We start from the raw sequence: 24,783 nt of genomic DNA, 5'->3' as shown, positions 1-24,783 counted from the left end.
GAATGATTTAATGAATGCATGGTAAGACATTTCAATTTAAGTTTATACCTCTTCCATTTTTAAGTCATTGAGAAAGTGTGTTTTCTTTGTGTATGCAAACATTTCAGGAAAGCAGCAAAAGTTACATAAAGGTTATTTCAGAACTTGTTTTCTTAAGAATTGGATTACCATTATAAAACTATTGCACGCACTAAAACGTGCATCTAAAATGTCTATATTCTTTCACCATAGAAATATCATAGAACATTATTTTCATTTAGCATAATCACCACTGCCCCATAAACCTACCTCTTTTGGCATGAAGGACAAGAAGCATGGCAAAGCTGACTTTCCCTTTAAGTTAACCGAATACAAATAAGGCTTTGAAGAACAGCAGTCAACCACTGTCAAACAAAATTCAGAATGAAATTACAGATGTTATTACACTAAATATCAACTTTGTAATAGTTGCAGTACTTCAAAGTGATTTCCAACATAAGGTATCTACATATCAGTATGGTAAACATTTCTCACAAAGTTATGAATGAGTACAGTATTTCTCATAAGGATTCCAGAGGTAATTTTGAGAAGTGTTAATCACCAGCAACTTTCATTATTGATCTGGGTGAACACAGTATTTCAGAAAAACACACCACTGTCATTTACTTTTGAATAAAAGCGTTAGGCAAAAATAGTTAACTAAATAATGAAAATTAATACCACAGGGAGAAAAATAGTTGGCTGAAACTGTTTTTCTAAATAACTTCTAGGCATAATCTGCACTACAGAAGCTTACCAGTAAGGCTTGCTTCATTTTTCAGACTTTCATGTCCAATTTTAAGGCACTGGCAGAAGCATGGGTTTCCAGTAAACAAGATAACATTCCTCTGAGATCAGTATTCATCCTGGAACACCGGATCAGTATTCATCCAGTATTCACCATTTGAACAGTACTGGACCTGACTGGATGTCACATTACTTGTTTCAGGCACAAACTCTGATCTAGAAATCATATGCAATGAGTCGATTCCCATGCTGGCTAGTTGCCTGTGGTAGACAGTCTCACAGTTCTTTTCCAAGTTAAGATGACTGACTAGGAGCCCTCACCTTCCCTTTGAAGTCCACCACACGGCAAGAAAACCCCTCTGTTTTTGTCAGATCATTCTTTGTCATCATCCACATATAGTTCTACATAAAGATACAACTAAATATTATGATACTGTCTTGCAAAAGAAAGAGTCCTGATTTCCTGAGCTCGCAGGGACAAGAGACCATATAAGCATAGCTGCAAAGTTCTCTCATGAATAAAGATGTTGGAACAGCAAAGGAGATGCCAGGACTGAAGTAGAAAAGGGATAAGCAACAATGAGTGAAGAGTAAGAATGTGCACTAGTTCTATCAAGAAACAAAGAATAGCAATCTCATTCCACATATTGCCCTAATGTCATTCTGAATTGGGGATCATGCAGAACAGAGGTCCTGTGATTAACCTGCAGACACCCTGTACCATTAGGAAAAAGAGAAGTCTGGACCCTTATACTGATGATAAATTAACTGAAGGGTAAACATTGTCAAAACAGTGGGTAAAAGTCCATGACTAGGAAATTAGTATAGTTGTTTGGCTTTGTTTGATTTTTTTAAATTGTTTTTTATTTTAACTGGTGAGAGGGTATTCAAACTTCTTTTTTTATTAAACATACCTTAGCAACTATAGGAAAAAAAAAGGAAAAAAAGAAAAATCTACAGGCAACCTGACATCTTCCAAATGCTTATTTTTGGCAAATGTCATTTTACAGGCAAACCAAAATGTCTCCTCTTAATTTATATTAAGCAGCACTTTTAAAATAATTGCTTTAGGTTTTCTTAAATCAGAAAATTCATATACCAGAAATAGCCTGACAGATTTTCTCTTAGCATTATCCATTCTTTATTTAATGAAAGTTCTGATATAGCAAAAGCAAATACCTGAATGGTCATTAGCATTCAGTTTAAAATCCTTATACTTAGAAAAATCAAACTCCACTCTGGTACATGCTTGTCCTTTGTTCTGCAGCAAAAAGGGAATTGATTTTGTAGAACCGACATAAACACCACCAAAGTCAAATAGTTCCTGTACGTTTAAAGGGGAAGGAAAAAAAAAAAAAAAAGTCAAAGCACTATGAAGTCAAGTTTATAATTGAACAGAACGTGAAAAATATAATTGTTCAAAGATTCCCAATTTATAACACAGTAACAGTCCTGGTTAACCAGTTGTCTTGCCTTGTCCTAACCCTTACCTTTAAAATCTTTCCAGGACATAAAATGCAACAGTTTAGAATTCAATACATAAGTCCAGTTACACCATCAGGAAAGTTTTCATCATTCAATAAACAGATCAGTGGATTCCTTTTCCCTTATTGCATTTTTTTCTATAACTACCTTAATGAAATCCTCTCCCTTTTAACATACTTTTTCCAGATTGTCAAGTTCAAAAGCTAAAGCTGTTAGCTATCATTTAGTGCAACTGTTATTTGTACATTTAGTTTTTAATTTCTCTTCCTAAGCTCTTCTCTTTGATAATTTTCTCAGGAAGTTAGTATAGGAAAAAGTGAAAAATATGAAGTAGGGATGAGCCACTTTGACATCTAGATAAAGCAAAACACTATCAACCTTACCAATTGCTACAATTTCTTCATACTTACCACATCAATGTTTATTTCAGGGATCTCTACAAATCCACCAATCCTAAGCACTAGTACTCCAGAATTTCGCACTGCTACCTAAGTGAAAGGACAACAGTGTGATTGTTGACAAGGTCATTTTAACATAACTATCTCACCAAATCTGTCATAATTACATGAAAAAAAAGTTTAAAAAAAAAAACAAACCAACCAAACCCACAGATAAAGAGTGGAGAGAGACATTCAGCATAATTTGTAATGAAAATGTGAAAATAACTCTGCCCTTATAATATAATGCATTTTTGTTATGGAAATATAAAGAGGCAAAGAAAATGCCTTCATTTGCTAGAACATATATATACAGATTCCAGTGAGACGTGGCTTCAGAGAAGAACCAATCATGCCTCTGTGGCGTACCATATCTGGGATAGTCATAGCTGTCAATTAAAAAAAAAAAAAAACCAAAAACAAAAAACAAACCAGCAAACCAACAAAGTTTTAGGAAAGACCAGTCTTCTGCAGACAAAAATAATGTTGCAGGAGGCTGTATCACTAGAATGAACAGTTTTCTCCAACAGGAGAAAGCTGAGTGGATGGGTTAAATCTATTCAGCAGCTGTGAGGATTGGAAAGCATACCACAATACAAATTGCTTGACAGAGGTGCTGGTACAAAGTAGATACTATTGTTCTGAGCAATGCTAAATCTGTTTTAGAAGTGGAAAAAAGAAACGGATACTAAGTTTAGCGAGCATAATGTAGGCAGCCACAGAAGATGGAGAATCCAAGATTAGAGTCAGAAAAGGTAGCAAAGATCAGCCCCATGATAGCATCCTTTTTCCCCATTATCACTTATCTGAGCAAGGACAAGTTCAGGAAGCAGGCATGCAGAAAACAAAATAGTATTAGATGTTTATTGCATTCCTATTATCAAATCAAATCGACTAGTAAATCCACAAAAGAAGTCAAGAAATTAAAGACATTGCAGTATTCCAGTCCTGTTCCTCTATAGATCATAAAAACTGCAGATATGTCTACATGATCTTCTGAAGACAATCACATTAGTTTCCACAGCTTGCCAATGGTGTAATACGAATCAGCACAAACTGTGAGGCTATTTTGATACTTCAGAGCAGGACTGAGACCAAAATAACAGAATAGGTTATAGCAGCCATCAACTGCTGTAAGAAAACTTTTTTCTTTTCTTTTTTTTTTTCCCCCCTTAAAAAGCATTAGAACACTGAAAATAAAATCCAAAAGATGCTCAGATGTATATCTCCATACATAAACACATAACATAACACTCAAAAGACAAGTTCTTCCAGTTTTGAATACCTCCGCTCTTGTATCAAAACTCATTTTTGCATTCGGAGTGAAACAGATTTTGAGATCAGCATGGCCTCCCACAGGTACCACCCCTTCAGAAGGGGTGATCGTCATTCCAGGCAGTGGGTTTGAATCAAGAACCTTCAAAACACAAACATGAAACATTAATAATACTGAGAAAGGGGGGGGGGGGGGATATATCCATCATGAAGATTTTACATTCTTACAAGGAGAACTTTCATAACATATAATGCTAACTTGGACTTCGAAGTTTGGGGCAAAAATACAGGTAAACAAAATAAAGTAACAGATTCCTAAACATGATGACTGTCAGTTTCTACTATGAAATAATTTTAGCACACCAGCTGGAAATTTCACATTCTGGTTTTCAGGTGGTTTCCATGAAGTTATTAAAGTTAAGACTTGCTGTCTAGCAAGCCTCCAGAATATTCTACAAAGCATTTTTTCAGTGACAGATAAATTCATCACTTCTTTTTTGACATTCACAGTAAGAAGACAGGACACGGGATCCTAATACTGTAAAGTTCAGTAATAATACTAGGAGTAAATATTCAGTTTACCCACAATTGAGGTGGGTAATTAAGGACAAAACAGAATTTGTTCTTTTCTAATGCACTCCAAACATAACTTTTTAAAGTATAGTTACACAAGTGATAATGACCAAGACCAACTACCCATTTCTTGGCTTAAGAGTAATTGTGGAGGCTTAAAAGGCTGGGTATGTTTGTTTGTCTTATTGATTATGCTGATTTTATTCTTTCAGGCCCAACCTCCAACAGTGTAGTAATATTACTTGTTATTACAATGCTCAGTTGATAAACAGAGAAATACGGTACAAATAAAAAAAAATTAGTCAAGTTTCTTAGTACCATAATAATGTAGTAACAAAAATTCTGCGGATTCTAATGAAAATTATTGTGCTTCACTAAATAAATACAGCAAATTATTCTGTGATCAGAACTAATGAGGTTAGGTTTCCTACTAATTTGTGTATCACGTCTTTACCCACTCTGGCATCCATCTCATCTCTTATCCAATTCATAATACAGCCTACCTTCCTCTCAGATGTTAGTCTAGCAAAGTAATCACATTTGCTATGACTGGTCTGGGTCTATGCATGCACTGACTAGGCAGCCAGTATGAACAGGATGACTAGCTAGTTTGCTCTGCCTCTCAAAATATAAAAACATCCAAGCTGTAACTGTTTTTTCATAGAGTACACAAGTATGGGGGTTCTACCCTCACCACTGGTTTTCATGAAACTTTCAGAATCTTTTAGACCATTACCACTTCGCTTGTGTGTTGGTTCATCTGTCTATCAATACAAATTTGACAGAGGGACAGAATTCCTATTCACAAAAATCTTGTTTCTTCAGAAAACCAGACAAAAACTTAAGTAGATGTGTATCTAATAACTGAGAACACAAAACTGTAACATGACCTGATAAAGTGAACTCCCTTCTTCCTCCCCACCCCAAGAAATTAGACATGCTAAAAATAATTTTAGCTTACTTGGAAGTACGCATGATTGTACCCTATGTTTTGAAGAATGGCTGTCTTACAAGTTGATAAACCCATTGGACTATGACTGAAGGGTATCCTTTGTTCCATAAACTGAACTTTAGTAGTACCGAGCTATGAAAAAAGAAGAAGAGAAAACAAGCAAACTAAATAACATATTACTACGTACAAATAAATAATTCAGCCTAATTTTCTTTTCATTACGTAACGAGCTAATATACTTGTGGAAATGTAGAAGTATTCAAATAGACAAACACAGTTTAAACTTAAGACAAGACTTACTCAGTGTATTGAGCTTACCTAGATTCAAAGTGAACAGACACAACCCCAGAGATATTTCTGGGCTAATTTCAAGACAAATAAAAATATTTTAATTAAATGTATTTTAACAGCACAAGCGCCATGATTTTTTTTAATCCTAAATGTGTGATCAGGACAAGATACTTCAGAGATTTTAATAGCAGTAGAAATGCTAATATTCTAATTTACACACATCCTGGTTTACATATGGCAATTTCGAAGGCTTCAAAAGAAGAGGAAGAAAAGAAAAAAAGCTACTGGAGGAAAAAAAAAATAAAAGAAAAAGCAGACCATCAAGAGGAAGGGAAAAGTTTTCTTGGCTCCCAAAATGGAAGTTCTAGAGCATGCAGCCAGTAGAATGGGGGGGGGGCAGTGTGTCTCCTCCACACTCCCTGGCATGTAACGTAAGATGATAAATGATTAACCTAAGCTGAATTTCACTGTTTAGAAGACAGAACACTGCTTTTCAAGTTATCAAATACCATGTTCAAATAACAATCCAAAATTACGTTACAGCCTGTTGTTACCCTGAAGCTCTGAAACATACCTTCCCCCACACACCTTCATTTATATTCCTTTAATATATATCTAAAGAACTATCATACCACCTCTCAACCTTTGCTTGGCTAAACTAAGCGAGCCAAGAACAACAATTACCACTTAATATATAAGGACCACTAAGTTGTGGTGCCAAAGGAATTATATCTTCAAAAGCAAGAAAAACACAGATTGTCTTTGTCTTGCCTTCTCCATCATGTCTTTCAAGCAATATTCTTTTGTTAAGCATGTCAAATAGAAGCCATATGACATTAAAATAATTTTCTGAATACATAACAGAAATATATTTAAGAAATTACTTGTTTAAAAAAACACGCATTTTGCTTCTCTAAATCTGCTGTATGAATTGTTACCTTTGCAAAACATTTCAGCTTAATTGTGTTTCCTTTACGCACACACAAGTTGAATTCTCCTGCTTCTGGAGAGTTGAACCCTGGATGCCAAACAACTTCACACTCCAGATCTCTATAGGCCTCCACAAAGCCTAAATAAATGTGCATAATTTACATATTATAGCATATACATATACAATTATCAAATTACATTGTATGATAAGAAATGACATAAGCACATTAAAGTGAAATGACCTTCTATTACTGAAGACTAAGCCTACATTTCAAAGGTGTTGAACAGTATGCTAAATTAAGTAAAATTAGTTTCCAAATTCTCATGACAATTGCATAATCTGTTTATTAGTATCCTGCAGTAAAACACACTCAAAGTTCACTCATATTTTTTAGCCATGAATTATTCAAATAGTCAACATTTAAAAAAATAAAAGAACAGACTATCCTTCTTGTAGAAGAACAACAACTTTGGGAAAGACCATATACATTTTCTTGCTTCCAATTGAGTCTGAACTCGTATCAGCGGAAATATCTTTTCTCAAGAATAAGAGCACACAGAAGCTCCTGATCCAGCCAAACCTTGTTTGAACTGTGTAATGCCAATTCAGTTAACAGTTAGTTCTTTAATGACGGAGCTCCAACATACTCCTGCAGAACACTATCTTTCAAAGGAAAGAAGGTAAAAGCTAATGTCTCACATGCTTCTAACAAATATTGATCCATAATGCAAGTGGAAACTAATCCCAGATTGAATGCCATTTGTGTCAGACTGTCTACATCAACTTCTTAGCAGCTTCATTCATACAGTGCTTTTGGAAAATTTCCTATCCTGATGAGCTGTACGATATGGCTAACTGCCATTAAATAGCTGCCTCACTTTTGAAGTATCAGCAATCTGTGCTGAGAAGAATGGTTACATAAGCGCGGCTGGCTGGACATAGAAACAACAAAGTGTACTGAGTATGCACTCAGGGTAGGGCTTAAACAGGGAGTGCTGCTATGGTATTAGCACTCTAATCCAATACTGCTTTTGAGATACACTGATACTGACCCAAATCTAAAAAATACAGTTTATAGCATCAGCTGAATGTTTGTCTTACTTAACATTATTGACATTTAAGATACATGCACACACACTGTACTTGCATGGTATACCTTTGGCTGGCTGTATAGAAAATGCAGTTCCTCTATCCGTAATTATAGGTTTCCAAGTAAATTCAGCAGGATGGTTTCTGGGATTGTATACCCTGACAGTTGTTCTAAATTCTGTCTCTGCTAGGTAGCCAGGAATAGGATTTAAAATCAGTTCCCTTGCAGACAGCTCAAGTTCAACAGCTACTGCTTTTGCAACTACCAGCACATGCCCAAGGTGTTGGTTGTTTATTGTGTAAGTGAAAGATCTGTAACATAAAAATATATATTTCTCAATATTTTTATGTATTTATTATGTTGTAGTCAGAGTAAAATTTATGTGAAATACAATCATTGGCAAGAAAATACTTAACAACTGAATGTGAACACACAGCTAAGACTGACAAGAGAAAGCAATTTTTGTTTTGCATACAGCTTAAATCATGTCAAAAGTGAAGATCATCCCAAAGGATGATCAACCTCATACAGTCATTTTAGCAGCATTAGTAGAGCGAGAGTGAGCCATCTCCATCCCAGAAGGCTAGAAAACAGTTTGCTTATACATTTACCCATGAGGTGCATCAAAAGATCTGAGCATAGATGCAGTGATGCAATACTATGCTGGAAAGAGCACAGTATTTTCCATAAAATTTCTCCTAAGAAATACACTGTAATAGCAAACTTTTTTCTCTGATATACCTGTGGCTATATGGGCTTTTGACGGGACAGTTTGTTGGGTTTTTTAAAACCTTAAGAAACTACTATACTAGAAAAATTTTGCAACCTAAAACTGCATTATTGCAATGTCACCACAAATGAGTGTACACCATTAACAGTTATCATAATTACACTGAGTTTAAACCAGCCACATGATTTTTTTTTATTCTACTACTGCAAAGAAAATATGTAAATCAAGACAAAGATAAGGAGTCTTACCTTTTAAACATTCCAAGAGTGTTTGTCTCGAATACAATTGGAATATGAGTCTTTGTAAGAGGAGGCACCACCTGAGACAATGGACTCGTCTGCTGTAATTCATCAATTTCAATCTCAATTTGTATCCATATATGAACTAACAAGTTATTGATGATGTGCAGTTTTCTGGCTGTTGTAGAATACACACAAACATCACCAAAATCCATAATAGAAGGACCTGGAATATATAAGAAATAAGATCTTCAACACATTAAAAAGTAAAAGTTAAAGTAAGGAAGCATAACTACTAAAACATTAGGATCAAAACATTTTAGTTCCTCAAATTACAGAATTAGTCAGCTAGAACAATCCTGTAGCAGAAAAAATTCACACTAAAATTTGGAACTAAATACCATGCATGTTCTGTGAATGTTTTCAATAGTACAACTCAAAAGCCAGCACCAACTTTTATTTCTTAATTTTGTCTGTGTTAACCAGCTATTAAAATAGGAAAAGCAATGTGCTAATTATTTGATGGCGACAGAATTACCTCACTACTTCATTTACTGCTATGACCAGTTTTTATGCTGGTCTGCAAACTCTAGTGCTCATGGCACTAATCAAACACCTTACGAAACTCCAAGTACTTTTTGTATTAATATGTTTATCTTATTCTACCTTTCCCCAAGTGTATCAGTATACACAGCTACACTATTCAAGTTCTGGCTTCATTGAAAACAAAAAAAGCCCAGAAACTACTGAAAATTTTCACTTTGCTGCTAAATAATTTTACTGAAGAAAAATTGAGCTTAAAATAGACCAGTTTTAGTACCAAGTGCTGTTAATAGATGAGTCCCTCACAGACTTTAGAAGGTGTTACTCCCCATCACAGAGCATTCCACTGAAATTATTTTGAAGGAGGTTTTTTTATTTTTTTTTTATTTTACTTTTTCAGGGTATCACTGTTCACTATTAACTCCCAGAAACATTCTGAACACTCCCATGAATCTTGCTGATATTAATGCTGGTCCAGATACCATCCAATAACAAGGCATAAGGGTATGAGCAACCCTCGTACTACGCTGTATTGATTTCTCTATAATAGGCTGTAGCATGAGCATTCTTCAAAGGAAGCTCTCCTTTTACATGTTCAAGCTTTAGTTAAACACTACTGTAGATATCAAGCTGCCACCAAATTAAGCGATTTTCTATTTAAGGTGAACAATTATGAACATAAATTGTGTTACTATAAATAAGTGCTTTTATAACAACTATATGCATTTAGTAACCGAATTAAAAAATCCTACCAATGAGTATTTGATGAAGCTGCTTGGATGTCAAAGTTAGACTACAATCTTCCTTCTCTTGGGTAGAAGATGGCGTAGCAGCAAGCCCACTCCAAATCTGTGATAAGCACAAGACATCTTCTCAGAGCAGGATCAAAATTCTTATGCTTTTTTTATATGGTAAACACATTATGTTTACATTACTACTCATGCATTTAACTTACTTCTTTGATTGAAGGTTTAGAACCAATTGCTGCCAATTTTCGACTAGTTAATAGGCAATTCTCATCTGAAGGAAGTGTTTTGAACTGTACCTTCTCCTTGTGAAAATCTGTGATCGAGATCTTTGGTGACATAAGCCCTTCAGCTGGTTTAAGGCCTATGCTCACAGAATTATTATAAATATAAAATTGCCTATAGAGGAGGGAAAAAAAAAATAGCATGGGAATCTAGAAGTTTGAGCATTCCATGTTCTACATATTAAACTATTTAAGATTTTTAAACATAACAAATAATACTTTAAGTAGGAATATTTCATTATTTAAAAACCCTCAAGTACAGAAAATGTCTTGAGAAGTCTTTTATTGTATTGTTTAGGCAAGGATTAACATCTATTGCACATTTGTGGCAATTACTTAGCTAAACAGATTGCAAGCATTATGGCTACTGAAATACAAATATTATACCATGTCTAAAATACCTCTTAAAGAACAATTAAGTTGTAAAGGCAAGCACCTAAAAGTTAGCAAATGCCAAGATTACAAAGGATCCTTTAATTGTATATGTCTGAACTGGACCACTTACAGCCTAATTTTCAAAGCAATTAACTTTTCTTGGTCAAAGTTCAACTCCAATCAATCAATTTCACCTGCAACCAAGAGATTTGAAGCTTCCAGAGATCTTACACAGATGTTTCATATCAAGTATTCAGAAAAATTATTACTATGTTTGATAGTAACAGTGACATTCATCTGATAACTATGAAATTTTCCTTTCTGTTCTTGCTCCTCATGCAATATACCTTGAATATATGCGTTATGGTCATATAAACAACAGTTCACCCACTACACAACACCAGTTCCTTTCAAGAAAACCATACATCATGTGCATGCATAAAAATAAAAATAAATCCAGCTCTGCAGGCCTTGTCTGAATCATGATGTATATACACAGAGCAAGGTAAATTGAGATTACAAGAATAATCCACTGGCGTTATTAAGTTTTAAATAATGGGTCTTGCAAACTTAACACTCTTAAGGTATTACTTCTCTTGCTTTAGAGGCTTTACAGGCTTTTTTTTTTAATAAAACTTTTAAAAGTAGAGCTGTCAGTTCTGCTTTTCCATGCTCCACAGCATACCAACCAAATACACAAATTCATGGTGAGAACTTACCATAAGATAAGGCTAGAAGACCAATATAATCCTTTAATCTTATCTGCCTTATTCCACAAATTATATCCTAATTTACATACTGAATCCATCACTTTGGGTAAGCTAGACATACTAGTTGGAAATACGTACAATTTATTATACAAAAAGAAAGAATCCAACACAATAAATGTTATGTTTTTCCTATTAACCACAACCAACTCGTCTTAAAACTTGGCATCTTATTTTAAGCTCCATGCCTCTGTCCCTACATTTCACCCAGGAAGTGATCTCTGAGTGTCTAAACAAACATTTGAACAAAACGGGTTTTGAAAGCATTATAAATGAAGGTCCCAAGACCATAAGCATTTCAGCATGGGACAAATTTCGGTATATGATTAGTGCCACTAAGTTAATTCTGGACATATATACACATATTTTTCATACGAGCCTAAAGTATTTATTTATCCTTTAAACAAAGTCTTACCTAGCGGCATCTTTCTGTAAACGACGCTGTCTTAAACTAGAAATGAAGTCTGCGTAGTATGCCTTATGTGCTTCTTTTAACAGTCGTTCACAGTCAGTATAAGTAAACTCTGGATCTATATAATTATATCTCTCAGTCTTTGTGAAAATAGTCCTAAATATTTAAAGAGAATTGTAGTTTCATTACTTGTGTAAAATGATTCTGGGTCTTGTTAGAAAGAAAATATATTGATTTTGCTACATATCTATTTCATTGCAAACATTCTTTTTATCACAGCTTATTATTAATATTTGACCTTGTAGAGGCAACCATAAAAATGAAATATTGAAACTGTAATAGCTACACTTGTAGTTTCACATAAGAAAAGCAACTCAAGAAATTTATGTGCAAGAGGCTCAAGGCTAAGTAGAATGCAATGAATTTTAAAGAACTTTCAGCCTGAAAAATAAGTAAATTGTCATATAAGTAACCAATCTTGATCTACTATACAGTATATACAAATGTGTGGTTTTAAATATTGTATTTGCATAATTTTTACCTGTACTTTTTATTCCATTCACTAGGCCTAATGCTGGCTGCACGGTCATTAGGAAAAGCTATAAGTGCATCACCCTTACAATTCCTATTTATCCAGTGAGTATGAATTTGTGTTTGGGTTGATTTAAGTATTGCCACAGGTGCTGTATCAGTGCACTGTCCTGTGCCATCAGCTACAAACTGTCCAGTTGCATTGGAAATCATTGGTGTTATACCTTAAAATTCAAATAAAACATGTTACATACACTTATACTAATACTTTCTAAACAAAATTCAAAGTATTAGAAAAATATTTCTTAATTGATACTGGTCCACCCAGCAGCCCAACAATCAGTCACCCATCCCATTATGTTTTCCTCAGACAGGAGGGAAGAAGGCATTCAGACCATACTAATAACCAACCACCTTTGCTGGCCTAGATCACAAATACTAGAGCCCAAAGCACTGCTACTATGTCCAGCTGTGATGCTTGATCTTGCACGTGCACATGACTGAACACTGAGAGCTGCCTCTGTCACAACACTGTCCACAGTGTCCTAAAGCTTGTCTTAAGGGCTGCAAACACAGGCATGATTTTTGACAAAGAACTCTCAAGCTATCACAACTAAAAAGACAGCTCAGATCTTTTTCACTCTGGTTTTAGAAAAGCACGTATACATTAAAGAGAAAAATTGTGACAGAAACTAGGCCATGTGTTTGCTCCCCTCTCCTACATAAAGATACACGTTTAAAACAGCACTATAAATAAGTAATTCCATTCTTCAACTGCCCCTCCTCCCTCATCTGCAAAAAAATTGATACATTAAACTAAACATATTGTTTTTACCCACTTTAGCCTTACTTTATTCTCAAATGGCTACCAAAAAAAAAACAAAAAACCAAAAAAACACACACAAAAAACTACTTTCCATCCTCCAAACTATAGGAGTGATTACAACTTCCACTGCCCAGGGAGGCACAGTTTGCAAGAAGCTTCATTCCAGTCTCTTCCCCCCTCCACCAAATACAGAGACAAGTACACATACTCATCCGCAGAGACTGGGAGAAGAGAATGGGAAGATACAGAACCCATCTATATAAGGATCTGAAAAAAGTCACTTTCCCCTCCACACTTCAATGAAGCTTAAAAGGAAAACACAGATATCAGTAGCCTATAGAGTGCAGATACCCCTCATAACCACTTTATAAACCTGCAAATAGGAGCAGAATGGGGACATTAATAGAGCAAATGGCAGACGAGCATTTAGAAAAGCTGACAAAACTTGAATGCTACATTAAATCTTTCATCCACAGAAACATATTTTAATTGTGTTTTTGAAGCAGGAAAACTGCAGGAGTTCTGGATTTCAACAGTAAAACCCAGAAATTGCAGAACTTCAGTTTCTCATCGATTCTTGATTGCCATGGACTTGAAATATCTTCCTGAAATTAGCAGGAGGGTCCAGTGGCTCATCAACCATTCTGATATTTGTAGAAAGAACAGCATTTTATCCTGACTTTCCAATTACTTCCTCTTTTTACTTCCCCACAATGCTCTCTTTGAAAAAAATGGGTATTGCCTTCCTGGTTTTCATTAGTGAGTACATCTTCAAGAGGGCAGCAGTCAGCTAAGGAGTATTCAGGCTCCCCTCCTTATCTACACACAGAAACCAGATGCACCACTCTATAGGACAGCCCTGTAGCACTAATACTACCGGCAGATGCTACAGCATATTTGATGCTAGAAAAAGCTACGTTTCCCAGGACTGGTTTTAAAATCCAATGACAGGCTTAGTCAAATCTACTGTAAAGCGGTTGTTCATGGGACATGTTAGGCACATGAGGAACTAATTAGAGACTAATTATTGCATATCCTGAAAGACTCTTTATGTTGGCATAGGCTTCATAGGATGAGAAGAGTCAATGGACATGGGACAGGTAGCAGGCTGTATTAACTGGCAAATTCATCTGGCAGTAGTAACTTTCAATCAATAAAAAATACCCTGTTATCTTTCCTAACTTTCTGTGCTTTACCCATCTCTACTCACAACTGAAACATACGAGCACTGTGTAATGGCACTGCTGCCAAAAACTGAAGCCTTTATTTCTGATTTATAAAAGTTAAATAATCATATGATGAAAATTTATGCTTTAATAGTTCAATTTTTGTTAAAATATGGGGGGGGGGGGGTGTACCATTATTCTAGCCATTGTTTCATACTCTCATGGGTATATGTCATAGAAATGAGCATTTCCTCAACTCCCAAAGAGATACTATTTTTTAAAGACAAACTAAAAACAGTAAAAAATTCTCTTTTAAAATATTAAAAATGTACTTTTAAAACATTTTATCACTTGTCACTTATCTTTTTAGCATCTTACCAGGATTAATTTTGAATAGGATGTTTTTTCGTTTAGATTTGCAGACACCAATAAAGCTCAAATATATTTGGTGAAAGGATTTTGTCTTCAAAACCTGTAAATTATTTTTCTCTAGTCCTGTACCAATGATATCAATAGCTTGCTTCACTTTAAATGTTCCTATTTGATGCGGAGAAAATGAAAATATCACATCCTGGAAAAGAAAAGTCGTTATGAGACATAGGAGGCAGAAAAGCAAACAGAAAAGTTTTGTGTAATTCTGTTTAATTGAGTCACTTCTCTCCACACTTACTTCTATGATAGGTGCTCAAAACTGGGCTTTGAGAATATGCCAACTGCCACACATAAATTAGCAATATAAGGAAATATAAAACTGCTACAGATTAGAACACCACAAAGTCTCACTTGCTCATTTCTGGGACAAATTGTTCTCTCTTCTGCCCCAAGTTACAGGTTTGTGAAATTATAAACGTCTCCGCATTTGACTTAAATTTGGCAAAAAGTTTCTTCCATTAGAAGATATGTTATGTTACTCAAGTATTTGTGATTTTCTGAAAGAAATGAAAAGGATCCTGCAAAGGTTTGAGTATAAATCAATCTTCTCAAGTCAGTAAAATATAAAAAATTTAAAGCCAGGAAAAACCTGGGTAAAGTTTCTTTAGTATTACAATTATTTTTTCCAAATTTAAAATAACACTTGTTGCTTCCTGGAGTACAGGAAAGAGCATCAAAAGACTCTACACAAGAAGAAAAAAATTATGTTTGGCTGATATTAAATGTCATGGCTACTAAAATGAAATTGTTCTGGTTTACTTTCAAGAAATTCCACCACTGACCACTGTAAAGCATATCTACATAATCTAAGAGAAAGCAGTAATTACCTTTGCAGATATTTTTTTAATTTTTCCTTTTTCAGGAGAAATATTAAAGTGAGCAGTCTTGCGGAAGCTGAACGTTACTGGAAGAGACTCGGATTCATTTTTGAGCGTGCATAGAACTTGTGTTTGTTCACCCAGGAAACAGTCCATAAACTTAATAACTGGTCCTGGATTAAAAGTTAACATGACAGGAAGCCCAGAACCTGTCAAAGCTAACTCCATGTGATGAGGATGACTCACTGCATTAGACAAACACAAAAAACAAGCAAACAAAAAACCTCACACACCTATTAGCTTACAAACAGAAAAGTCATATTGTAGTTGTATGGTTACAAAAACAAAGTAATACCATAATACAATATGATTTATAATGCAGTTTTCTATAAACTTAACACAGACATGCTTACTTATAATGGCTGTCAGATAACATATTCCCTCATTAAGGAATTTGAGAGTGATCAATATTCACTTGCAAATGCACAAAAGTGGTATTACCAAAGTGCTGGTGACTTGCAAATGGCTGGGGGGTTTTTTTATGTCCTCCAAATATTTACATTTACAATTAAGTTCTAGGTGTTCACTACCAGCAGGTGTATTCATGACATGCATGATTCCCTCCTTCTTTCTACATACCGTTTGAAGAGTTTTTGGTGCTAAAGCATTAAAGATGTAGGTTACAATAATTTATTTGTATTGATATAAATAAAATAAACACAGGTTTCCCATAAAACTGCTAAGATAAATTTAAAAAAAAAAACCAAGATATACTTTTTTCCCATCCATATATACATTTCTGATGGTGACTACACATTTCTGATAACATACTTGTGATTGCTGTGGCACCATCACTGAGGGCCTGCAGACAGCCGTCTTTATTCCCAACGGCTTCAAATCTCAGAAACAGTACGTAATCTTGTTTCGGTGATGAGTCATTCACTCCAAAGTCCCTTTTAAATTTTCTGTAAGAGTCACAATCTCTAATTACAAGACGGGGAAAAAACCAAACTACCAAACCCCAACCCACAAGGAAAAAAAAAAAATCAAGGCTTATTTTTCATCATCCAGTCTGGCTTCTTTGCTGTTGGTTACAGCTTGAACAAATGATCTTTATGCTTCCTTTCAGAAAATGGAACAGTTACAAATTTAAGCTCAACAATATCCGTATGCTTATTATACTAGTCATTTGATATCTTTTCCAGTCTACAACAGTTTTCTAAACGAACATTACATGCATAATAATCACTTATAATTAGAGTTTAAGTAAGGGAAAATGGCAAGAGCACATTTTCTTTTTCTTCTCCTTATCTGAAGAAGAGATGTCCCTTTATGCTTACTTTTTTTTTTAATGGAATGAAAGCTCTCCAAAATGTTTCAGTCTCTTGGTGATGAAATACATATATTCTTTCATAATACTGCACTTATAGTATATCTTTATGAAATAAATCCACAGTCATTAAAAAGGCACTTAGTTTGACACTGCAGAACTCTCTCAACAATCTTTAGAGATTCAACATATTCAATGAGAGCTGCAATTAGTTCCCTTAGCAAAATCTAATAAAATTCTTGTTCACACAAAACAAGCTTAACCAATTCTTTGTTCAAGTACATCCTTAATGTATTATAAAACATCTCCCAGATAATCACTTTAGACTTTGCTTTCTCATAGTATCATGCCACGCAATTTCTTTTAACACACATAAATACGTCAGAAGTCATTCAGAAAAAAATCTACAGACACATTAACTTAAAATTATTTTCTCTTACACAGCTCTTTACAGAATAGCTTAGACCAATCAACTTGTGTGTGTGTGTCTAATTTGGACCACTCACTCACTTTGGACTAAAGCATAATGTAACCAAAGATTTCTCATAAGGTAGCAAGGTTCCTTGATTGGGAATGCACAAGATCAAGGTGGAAACATCTACATCTCTTGTCCTATTTTTGAGGCTTAAGTCTTGTAAAACAGCATCTGCACTCCTCTGAAGATCTGTCCCCTAAAAAATAATCAAAATGTGGAATAGTTCAGCCTGTTCTGCTTCCCCTTTTGTGTTTAATTTTTTTGTCCCTATACATACATTTTCATATCTTTCACAATAAGTAGAAAGACATAAGTAATAGCACTGACAGTTACATATCACATGGCTAATTAACCAATTTTTAAACATCAATTTCATGTCAATGTTTTGAATTCCCTTTTTTAAAGATGATGCTCACTCAGATGATTTCACTGTCTGAGAAAAACAAGTGGAAACACAGATGCTTAACATCTTAGAATACCAAAATATATTTTGATAATTCCTACTAAATGATAAGAAATCCAATAGGTCAAGCAAAACTGCTCAAAAAAACAACAAAACAAAAAACCACACCCAAGGAACATACTTAACATTGTTAAGATGTCACATAGTGAAACAGAAATATCTGAAAAACTTAATTCCAAGGTTAAATTACAGTAAAAAATTTGTTGGTTGGACAGAAGTTTCAGAAAGCATATTGATCAGGAAATAGTATGACATAGTAAACACTACTAGAAGATGAATGTTAAGAAACAAAAAGTGCAAAAGCAGAAATGGAAACATGTTTTCAGCTAAAATAAAAACCAGAACAGTTTCTTACCATCTCTCCTCCAATGGCATTGTCTTCCAGTACTGCTACCCAGTCCATACACTCAGGACTTTCATTGTATAAAGATATTTGTTCAGTCTTTGAAGATCCAAAGTAAACTGGCCCAAAGTTAATGCATTCCAATATATTTCCACAAGACACTCCTAGAACTTTAAGAACTTGTTCAACCACCACAGCTTTGATCCATACTTCAGTGCAGCCATGACCTTCCAACTCCACTCTGTCAGTAACAAGCAGCAATAGGTAACGTGGAAAAGTGTTAGAAATAATCAGTTTGGTTTATATTAGAACCTATGCAAATCTGAACCAAGTCAGAGCATTTAAATCACTGGCTTTCCAGAGATAAACTAAGCGGGGGCAGGGGAGAGTGTACTTGACAATGTGATACCTAACAGGAATACTACCAGTCAGGAAGAATCATACATTACATGGTGGAGTTTTGGGAAGCTTTTTGAGTTTTCCCCCTTTTTTAACGTTTGAAACAATAGGAAAGACATCTCAAAAGAATCAGAGATGTCCGCAGATGATACACTGCTCATATTTCTGAGAATCTTTTTATCTAGATATCAATTTTGGCATATACTTCGTAATTTTCTCTTAAGCAACTGGAGCTAGAAGTTCACCTGAATAACCACAAAAGAACTGCTGCTGTTCCTGCCTGAATGCTTGATCTTGATGATACCACAAGACACCAAAGGACTATATAGACATTGTACAAATCTGTGTTATTAGAATTCTTCTGGAACAAAGCATATTTGTTCTTGTTGCACAAAAGAATCAAATTTAGTAATATAACTTATTGTTCTAATAGAATCAACTATGCTTTTAGATAGCCTCTGAGCTGAAAAAAATTTAAAAAATAAATCTTTTTTTTTAATATTCACATACATATCTATAGAAGGGACCTGGGAGAGGATCTCAAACTCTCTAAATACAGTCTTTCAACTTCTGAAGCATGATTACGGGATTCTCCAAGGCAGAAAAGAAATATCAAAGAAACATAAGAGTAGATTCCTCTGAAAAGAATTTTGCTTGGACATAGAGGCAAAACGCTTAGAAGACAAGGCAAATGTAAATAACCAGGATGTTTTCATCAAAACTGTACTATTTCTCCAAGTCAAATTCCTGTCAAATACCCATTGTAAGACTTTCAATATTACCCTGTTTGTTTAAATACATATATACACATACGTATACACATATATTTATATATTTGTGCAAGGCTTGACAAGGAAACTGAAGATTTCATTTAGTCCAAAGGATATAGCAATGACTACTAAGAAATGCCAAATTCACTGACAGAATTATGTAGAATTTAAGGCAGGGAATGGGTGAAGGATGAAATTTGAGCTCTGCGTAGATATGTTCTTTCAGTTTAATAGATAAACTATCTACTAGACTGCAGGAGACAGTAGCCGTTTAACCAAGATGGGATGAAGAAAACAGTGGTGGTAGCCTGGACAGCAAAGGAAAGGCAGAAAGCATGACATTTTGCAACCAAAAGGTTAAAACTCAGTAACCAAAGAAAGTATCATATGAAAGAGGATGTAACTGTGAGACAAAATACAGATATTGTCTTCCCTGTCACTCTAATGGAATTTTTCTCCTTTCATTTCATTTCCTTTTCCAACAGGCTACAAAAAGCAAGAACAGGAAGAACTGAACTTTAAGTCATATATCTTAATAATATAAAAACAAAACAGGAAACACACACACCCCCCAAAAAAAAAAAAACCACAACACAAAACAACCACACCCTATTCACTATTATAAGAAAACAGGACTGAAAAGGACTTTCCAGATTGGTGTCCACTTCCAAATTCTGGCACTTCCTAAAAAGTCTATATTCACCATTTGAAGAGAGACAAGGTAGACATTTAAAAATAGTCTATTCTTAAAAAGAGTTAGTGGTTGCAAATACATTCCCTCCATTTAAAATAAGATACACCAAAGGACATCATAATGTTTCTGAGACTCCTGAAACACATAGAGCCAAAAGAAAAATAGCGAAGTTACAGAAGCTAAAAAAAGGAACACAGGATGTGTAGAAAGGCGAAAGATACAAAAGCTCTTGGTTAGTTGTATACTGAGAGATGTGCAAACATCCTATATCATTATGACTTATGAGAGATCTTTAATAACACAGCCAGGTACACAATTTATGCATCACTGTTCTGTGCAGATAATATAATCATCAAATTAATTTAATAATTTAATAACCTAGGAGCTTAATTTTATTATATAAACGTTGATAATAATAATAATAAAGACTAGAATTAATAACAAACAAAAACGTAATTTATAGAGCTGGATTTCTTCAGTTATACACTCACTTTATCACTTCTTTGATGATTCTGGGTACATCTGTGCAGATATCCACTTTAACTGTCTTTACAGATTTCGGCTCTACCACTCCACTGGTAGGTTCTATGTTAAGCAGGACAACTCCATCATATGATATTTTGAACGTACCTAAAAGAAACAGAATAATAAACAGAATGTTATACAACAAATTTGTAGATTTATATTTTTCTATTAGGCATTTGGAATTACAAAACACATAATGCAGATATTCACAAGCACTACATTTTCCTATGGAAACAGGAAACATGGAATTAATCTTTTTCAAAACTATTTCTAACACAGAGTAGATCATTATTTCCAGGGTTTCTTTAGATATTACACCCACATGTCCAATGCCACTTTGCAAGTTGTGATTGTAACAGAAAAGGTACTCACATTCCAAACAAAAGTGACTACATCATAAAACAGCTGTAAGTAACAGTTTGTAAGTTACAGGATATTTTATACACAGCTCTAGGCAGCTACTGTAGCCAGAAAGTTAAGTGCATATTGCAGGTAACAATAGTTTTCGTGATTTGGTATGTTGTCATGGTTTCGGCAGGGATAGAGTTGGGCGCCAAAAAGGACTGTCGTGGTTTAACCTCAGTCGGCAACTGAGCACCACGCAGCCGCTCGCTCACTCCCCCCCACCCGGTGGGATGGGGGAGAGAATTGGAAGAGCACAAGTGAGAAAACTCGTGGGTTGAGATAAAGACAGTTTAATAGGTAAAGCAAAAGCTGCGCACGCAAGCAAAGCAAAACCAGGAATTCATTCACTACTTCCCATCGGCAGGCAGGTGTTCAGCCATCTCCAGAACAGCAGGGCTCCATCACGCGTAACGGTGACTTGGGAAGACAAATGCCATCACTCCAAACGTCCCCCCCTTCCTTCTTCTTCCCCCAGCTTTATATACTGAGCATGACGTCACATGGTATGGAATATCCCTTTGGCCAGTTTGGGTCAGCTGTCCTGGCTGTGCCCCCTCCCAGCTTCTCGTGCACCTCCAGCCTTCTCAGTCGGTAGAGCATGGGAAGCTGGAAAGTCCTTGACTAGTGTAAGCACTACTTAGCAACAACTAAAACATCGGTGTGTTATCAACATTGTTCTCACCCTAAATCCAAAACACAGCACTGTACCAGCTACTAGGAAGGAAATTAACTCTATCCCAGCCGAAACCAGGACATATGTACACAACACAATTTATTGCAGAAGCGAACAGTGAAACATTTCTGGGTTATAAAAATATTTTTAAAATGTGAAAAAATTATTAAATGTGTATTTAACCAGCAGCAATAATTATCTGTCATTATATCATAGATAGCAAAAAACTGTTTCAAATGTTGTAGGAAAAAATGCAGTGTTTGACCTCAGACAATAGATAATCTCTGATATGGGATCAGAATCAGGAACAAAGGACTCGTTTTGTGCATGGGATGACATGTGAAATGAAATCCTTGAGTCACAGGCCAGCATACAGCATTTTTTGCTGATACAGTTTACGTGCTGCCTGTTAGTGCAACCTGCTGTATTACGATTTACAGAGCCTACAGAAACACAGATTCAGCAGCTATTCCTTTGTCTGCCCTCAATACATTCTTCACTAACCACCACTTTCATTCTAATTTTGCCTGCGTCCAATCCTGCAAAACTCCATCATACAGCCTGCATGCATCACGCAACAGTTTATAACTAGGAACAGTTCCCATGCAACCTAAGAAATTTCACATCACGCAAATTAGTTGTAGATGCATATGTAATGTAGGTTATCTCATTTTCTTTTTCTAATCGTCATTCCTCAAAGAAAGAAGTTAGTATGTATGAGTAAGAGCTGATTATATAAACTACATTCTACATCTTTAAGTTGAGCTGGCTAGAAAACAAAACAATTTTTCCTCTGCTTTTTGGAAAAAAAAAAAAATTCTGTTCTAACTAGACAGCCATTTGATTTTTTTTTTTTTTTATATTGCAACCCATCTCTGTGTTTCTACAATCATGTATTTTCTGTTGGTACAATATTTCTTGTGGAAATCCATGAAGCAAATGTTCACACGACGCTGGCCTAATGCAAATAAAGATACCTTGTGATATAATAAACAGCTGTACAAGTGAGGAACAAAAATAATTAACTGCTTGAAATTTGCTGTTTGAAACTCAGCATAGTTGTCACCCTACTTCTGGAGAAAGGTGTCTGCAGCTTTGTCCAGTGGAAAAGGCAGTCAAATAGGTTACTTGGATCATATAAGCATTCTTACACTCCATTCTCCATGTTCCTTATACTCCTATATGAAACAAATACAGTTCAATTCCCATCCTAGAGGACTTCAGCTCTGAAAGCACAGGGAGCTTGTAGCTGTTAGCTATTGGGATCACAGAATCACAAAGACAACAAAGCAAGAGCAGACGGGATTTGCTACTATTTATGTCAGGCATAGTAAGCCAATGAGCAACTGTTATTTTTACATCTTTCAGATGGGACTCAAAAGTAGAGCACTCCTAAAATTTGGCAAAGTTCTAAATTCATTTTTCTTCCCTGAGTGGAAACATAGTACTGCCTACAGAAGCAATGGGCCATTTATAGAACCTTTAGCTACAATACTCATAATCTGCATAACCCAGAACTTCAGTTAATTTTTAATTGGCCACTGAAGTGTTAACTTGCATAAAATTACATTTTCCAAGAAAATAAAATATTTGTATAATTTAATGCAAACTAAATATTTACCTGAAGCTGATCCATGGTTAGCAATACTAATCTCTTTACTAATTATTTTACTGTTTGCAATCACGGCACCAAAATTAATCTCTGACTCAATTTCCAGATAACAGCACGGAATTAATCTGCAGAGAAAAGACATGGTTATATTTTCCCAAAACTTGAAAATACCTTTGCATTTTTAAGAAATTTTATTAAGCACTCCAGTGGAAGAGAGTTCTCGTTCTCTCCTAGTTCTCCTACCAATGTTTATGCAACTTACTTCAGCAGTATAGCATACACAGGGAAGATATAAAAAAGATCTAGCTATCTATCAAGCTGTTTACTTTAATGACTAACTACTGTAACTTTAAAACAATACAGGTTTGAACAATTAGTCAAAATGGAATGTAAACATTTCTATTTAATTTTATTTAAAGTTCTTTGTACTATAATAAAGTATTTAAAACTATCTTGAGCTAGTTGCATCACAAAATAAGACCAAAGTTAGTATTCACTGTATTTCATTATCAGCTGCCTGAACTAAACGCAGAGAGAAAACATGCGTGCTGGTTTTAATTTACAGTCTTCTTGTTTTATAGATACTTTATGTGGCTTCAACAAAACTTATAACAGACAGAAGTGGATAATGACACAACTTATTTCTATTATTTATTTAAGAGCCTCAGCCAGTATGATGACATCACTGTATTGGGTATTGCTTAGCCATAATGAAAAGATCATATTCACTTTAGGAAACTTGCGGACAAACAAACACCTTTGTGGACATTTCATAGTGATAATGCAATTTTTCCCAAAAAAAACTTTTGACTAGTATTTCTCCATACACTATTTTCTCAAACTGGTTAATGATGCATTTTAAATTATGTTTGCATAGAAAAAAATACTTTATATTTAGTGACCCTTCACTGCAATAATTGAGTATCATCTATCTATAAACAGCAGACATGCATGACACAAAAATACATTTGGGAAAAGACTGATTCAAAGAGAATCATAAAGTATATTAATTTATTTTCCAGACAAACACAAAGAATTATTATAGCCTGTCAATTTTTTTCCCTGCAAAAGCCCATTAAACATGAAGATTTGAAATACTTAACAATCTACTGCAAGTCCTTTCCAGAAAGGAGTCACCGGTAACATTATCATCCTAAGTGGTCTTATCTCTACAATACTACCCTAATAAAAAATTTCAAAAAATTAAAAAATAAAAATTTAAAAAATAAAAAATAAAACTATAAAGTGCTCCCTAATCACTTTTTTCTTCTAGGAAAATATACGTTGGGAGAACATATTTAGAGACAGCTATTTTTAATAGTAAAATGATCATATTGAATTACTAAGTTCTGTATTACCTTATGAAAAGTCATCCCTGTCTTTCAGTGAAAGAAAAGCATTTAGGACTTTCCATTTAAATTTCTCT

The 24,783-nt window shown here is 34.8% G+C and overlaps 1 protein-coding gene across 1 annotated transcript in view; it reads right to left on the bottom strand.

Annotated features, from left to right (window-relative positions):
- The window catches only part of CFAP47 (cilia and flagella associated protein 47), a 371,213-nt gene that overhangs the window by 341,530 nt on the left and 4,900 nt on the right, over positions 1–24,783 (bottom strand). The window contains exons 3-21 of the mRNA XM_076355671.1: positions 23,367–23,482; positions 20,634–20,772; positions 18,292–18,520; positions 17,509–17,669; positions 16,500–16,633; positions 15,678–15,913; positions 14,797–14,989; positions 12,437–12,650; positions 11,899–12,051; positions 10,267–10,456; positions 10,064–10,160; positions 8,778–8,994; positions 7,866–8,110; positions 6,717–6,847; positions 5,497–5,619; positions 3,973–4,104; positions 2,661–2,738; positions 1,945–2,089; positions 289–383 (exon numbers count right to left, since the gene is read on the bottom strand). Of these exons, the coding sequence (XP_076211786.1) occupies positions 289–383; positions 1,945–2,089; positions 2,661–2,738; positions 3,973–4,104; positions 5,497–5,619; positions 6,717–6,847; positions 7,866–8,110; positions 8,778–8,994; positions 10,064–10,160; positions 10,267–10,456; positions 11,899–12,051; positions 12,437–12,650; positions 14,797–14,989; positions 15,678–15,913; positions 16,500–16,633; positions 17,509–17,669; positions 18,292–18,520; positions 20,634–20,772; positions 23,367–23,482 (3,028 nt within the window). The remainder of the gene's footprint in view (positions 1–288; positions 384–1,944; positions 2,090–2,660; positions 2,739–3,972; positions 4,105–5,496; positions 5,620–6,716; positions 6,848–7,865; positions 8,111–8,777; positions 8,995–10,063; positions 10,161–10,266; positions 10,457–11,898; positions 12,052–12,436; positions 12,651–14,796; positions 14,990–15,677; positions 15,914–16,499; positions 16,634–17,508; positions 17,670–18,291; positions 18,521–20,633; positions 20,773–23,366; positions 23,483–24,783) is intronic.

Source organism: Aptenodytes patagonicus, chromosome 1 (assembly GCF_965638725.1).
Source record: "Aptenodytes patagonicus chromosome 1, bAptPat1.pri.cur, whole genome shotgun sequence".
Classification (NCBI taxonomy): domain Eukaryota; kingdom Metazoa; phylum Chordata; class Aves; order Sphenisciformes; family Spheniscidae; genus Aptenodytes; species Aptenodytes patagonicus.
Note: the sequence above shows the minus strand (reverse complement) of the source record. Positions and strands in the feature narration are given on the sequence as shown.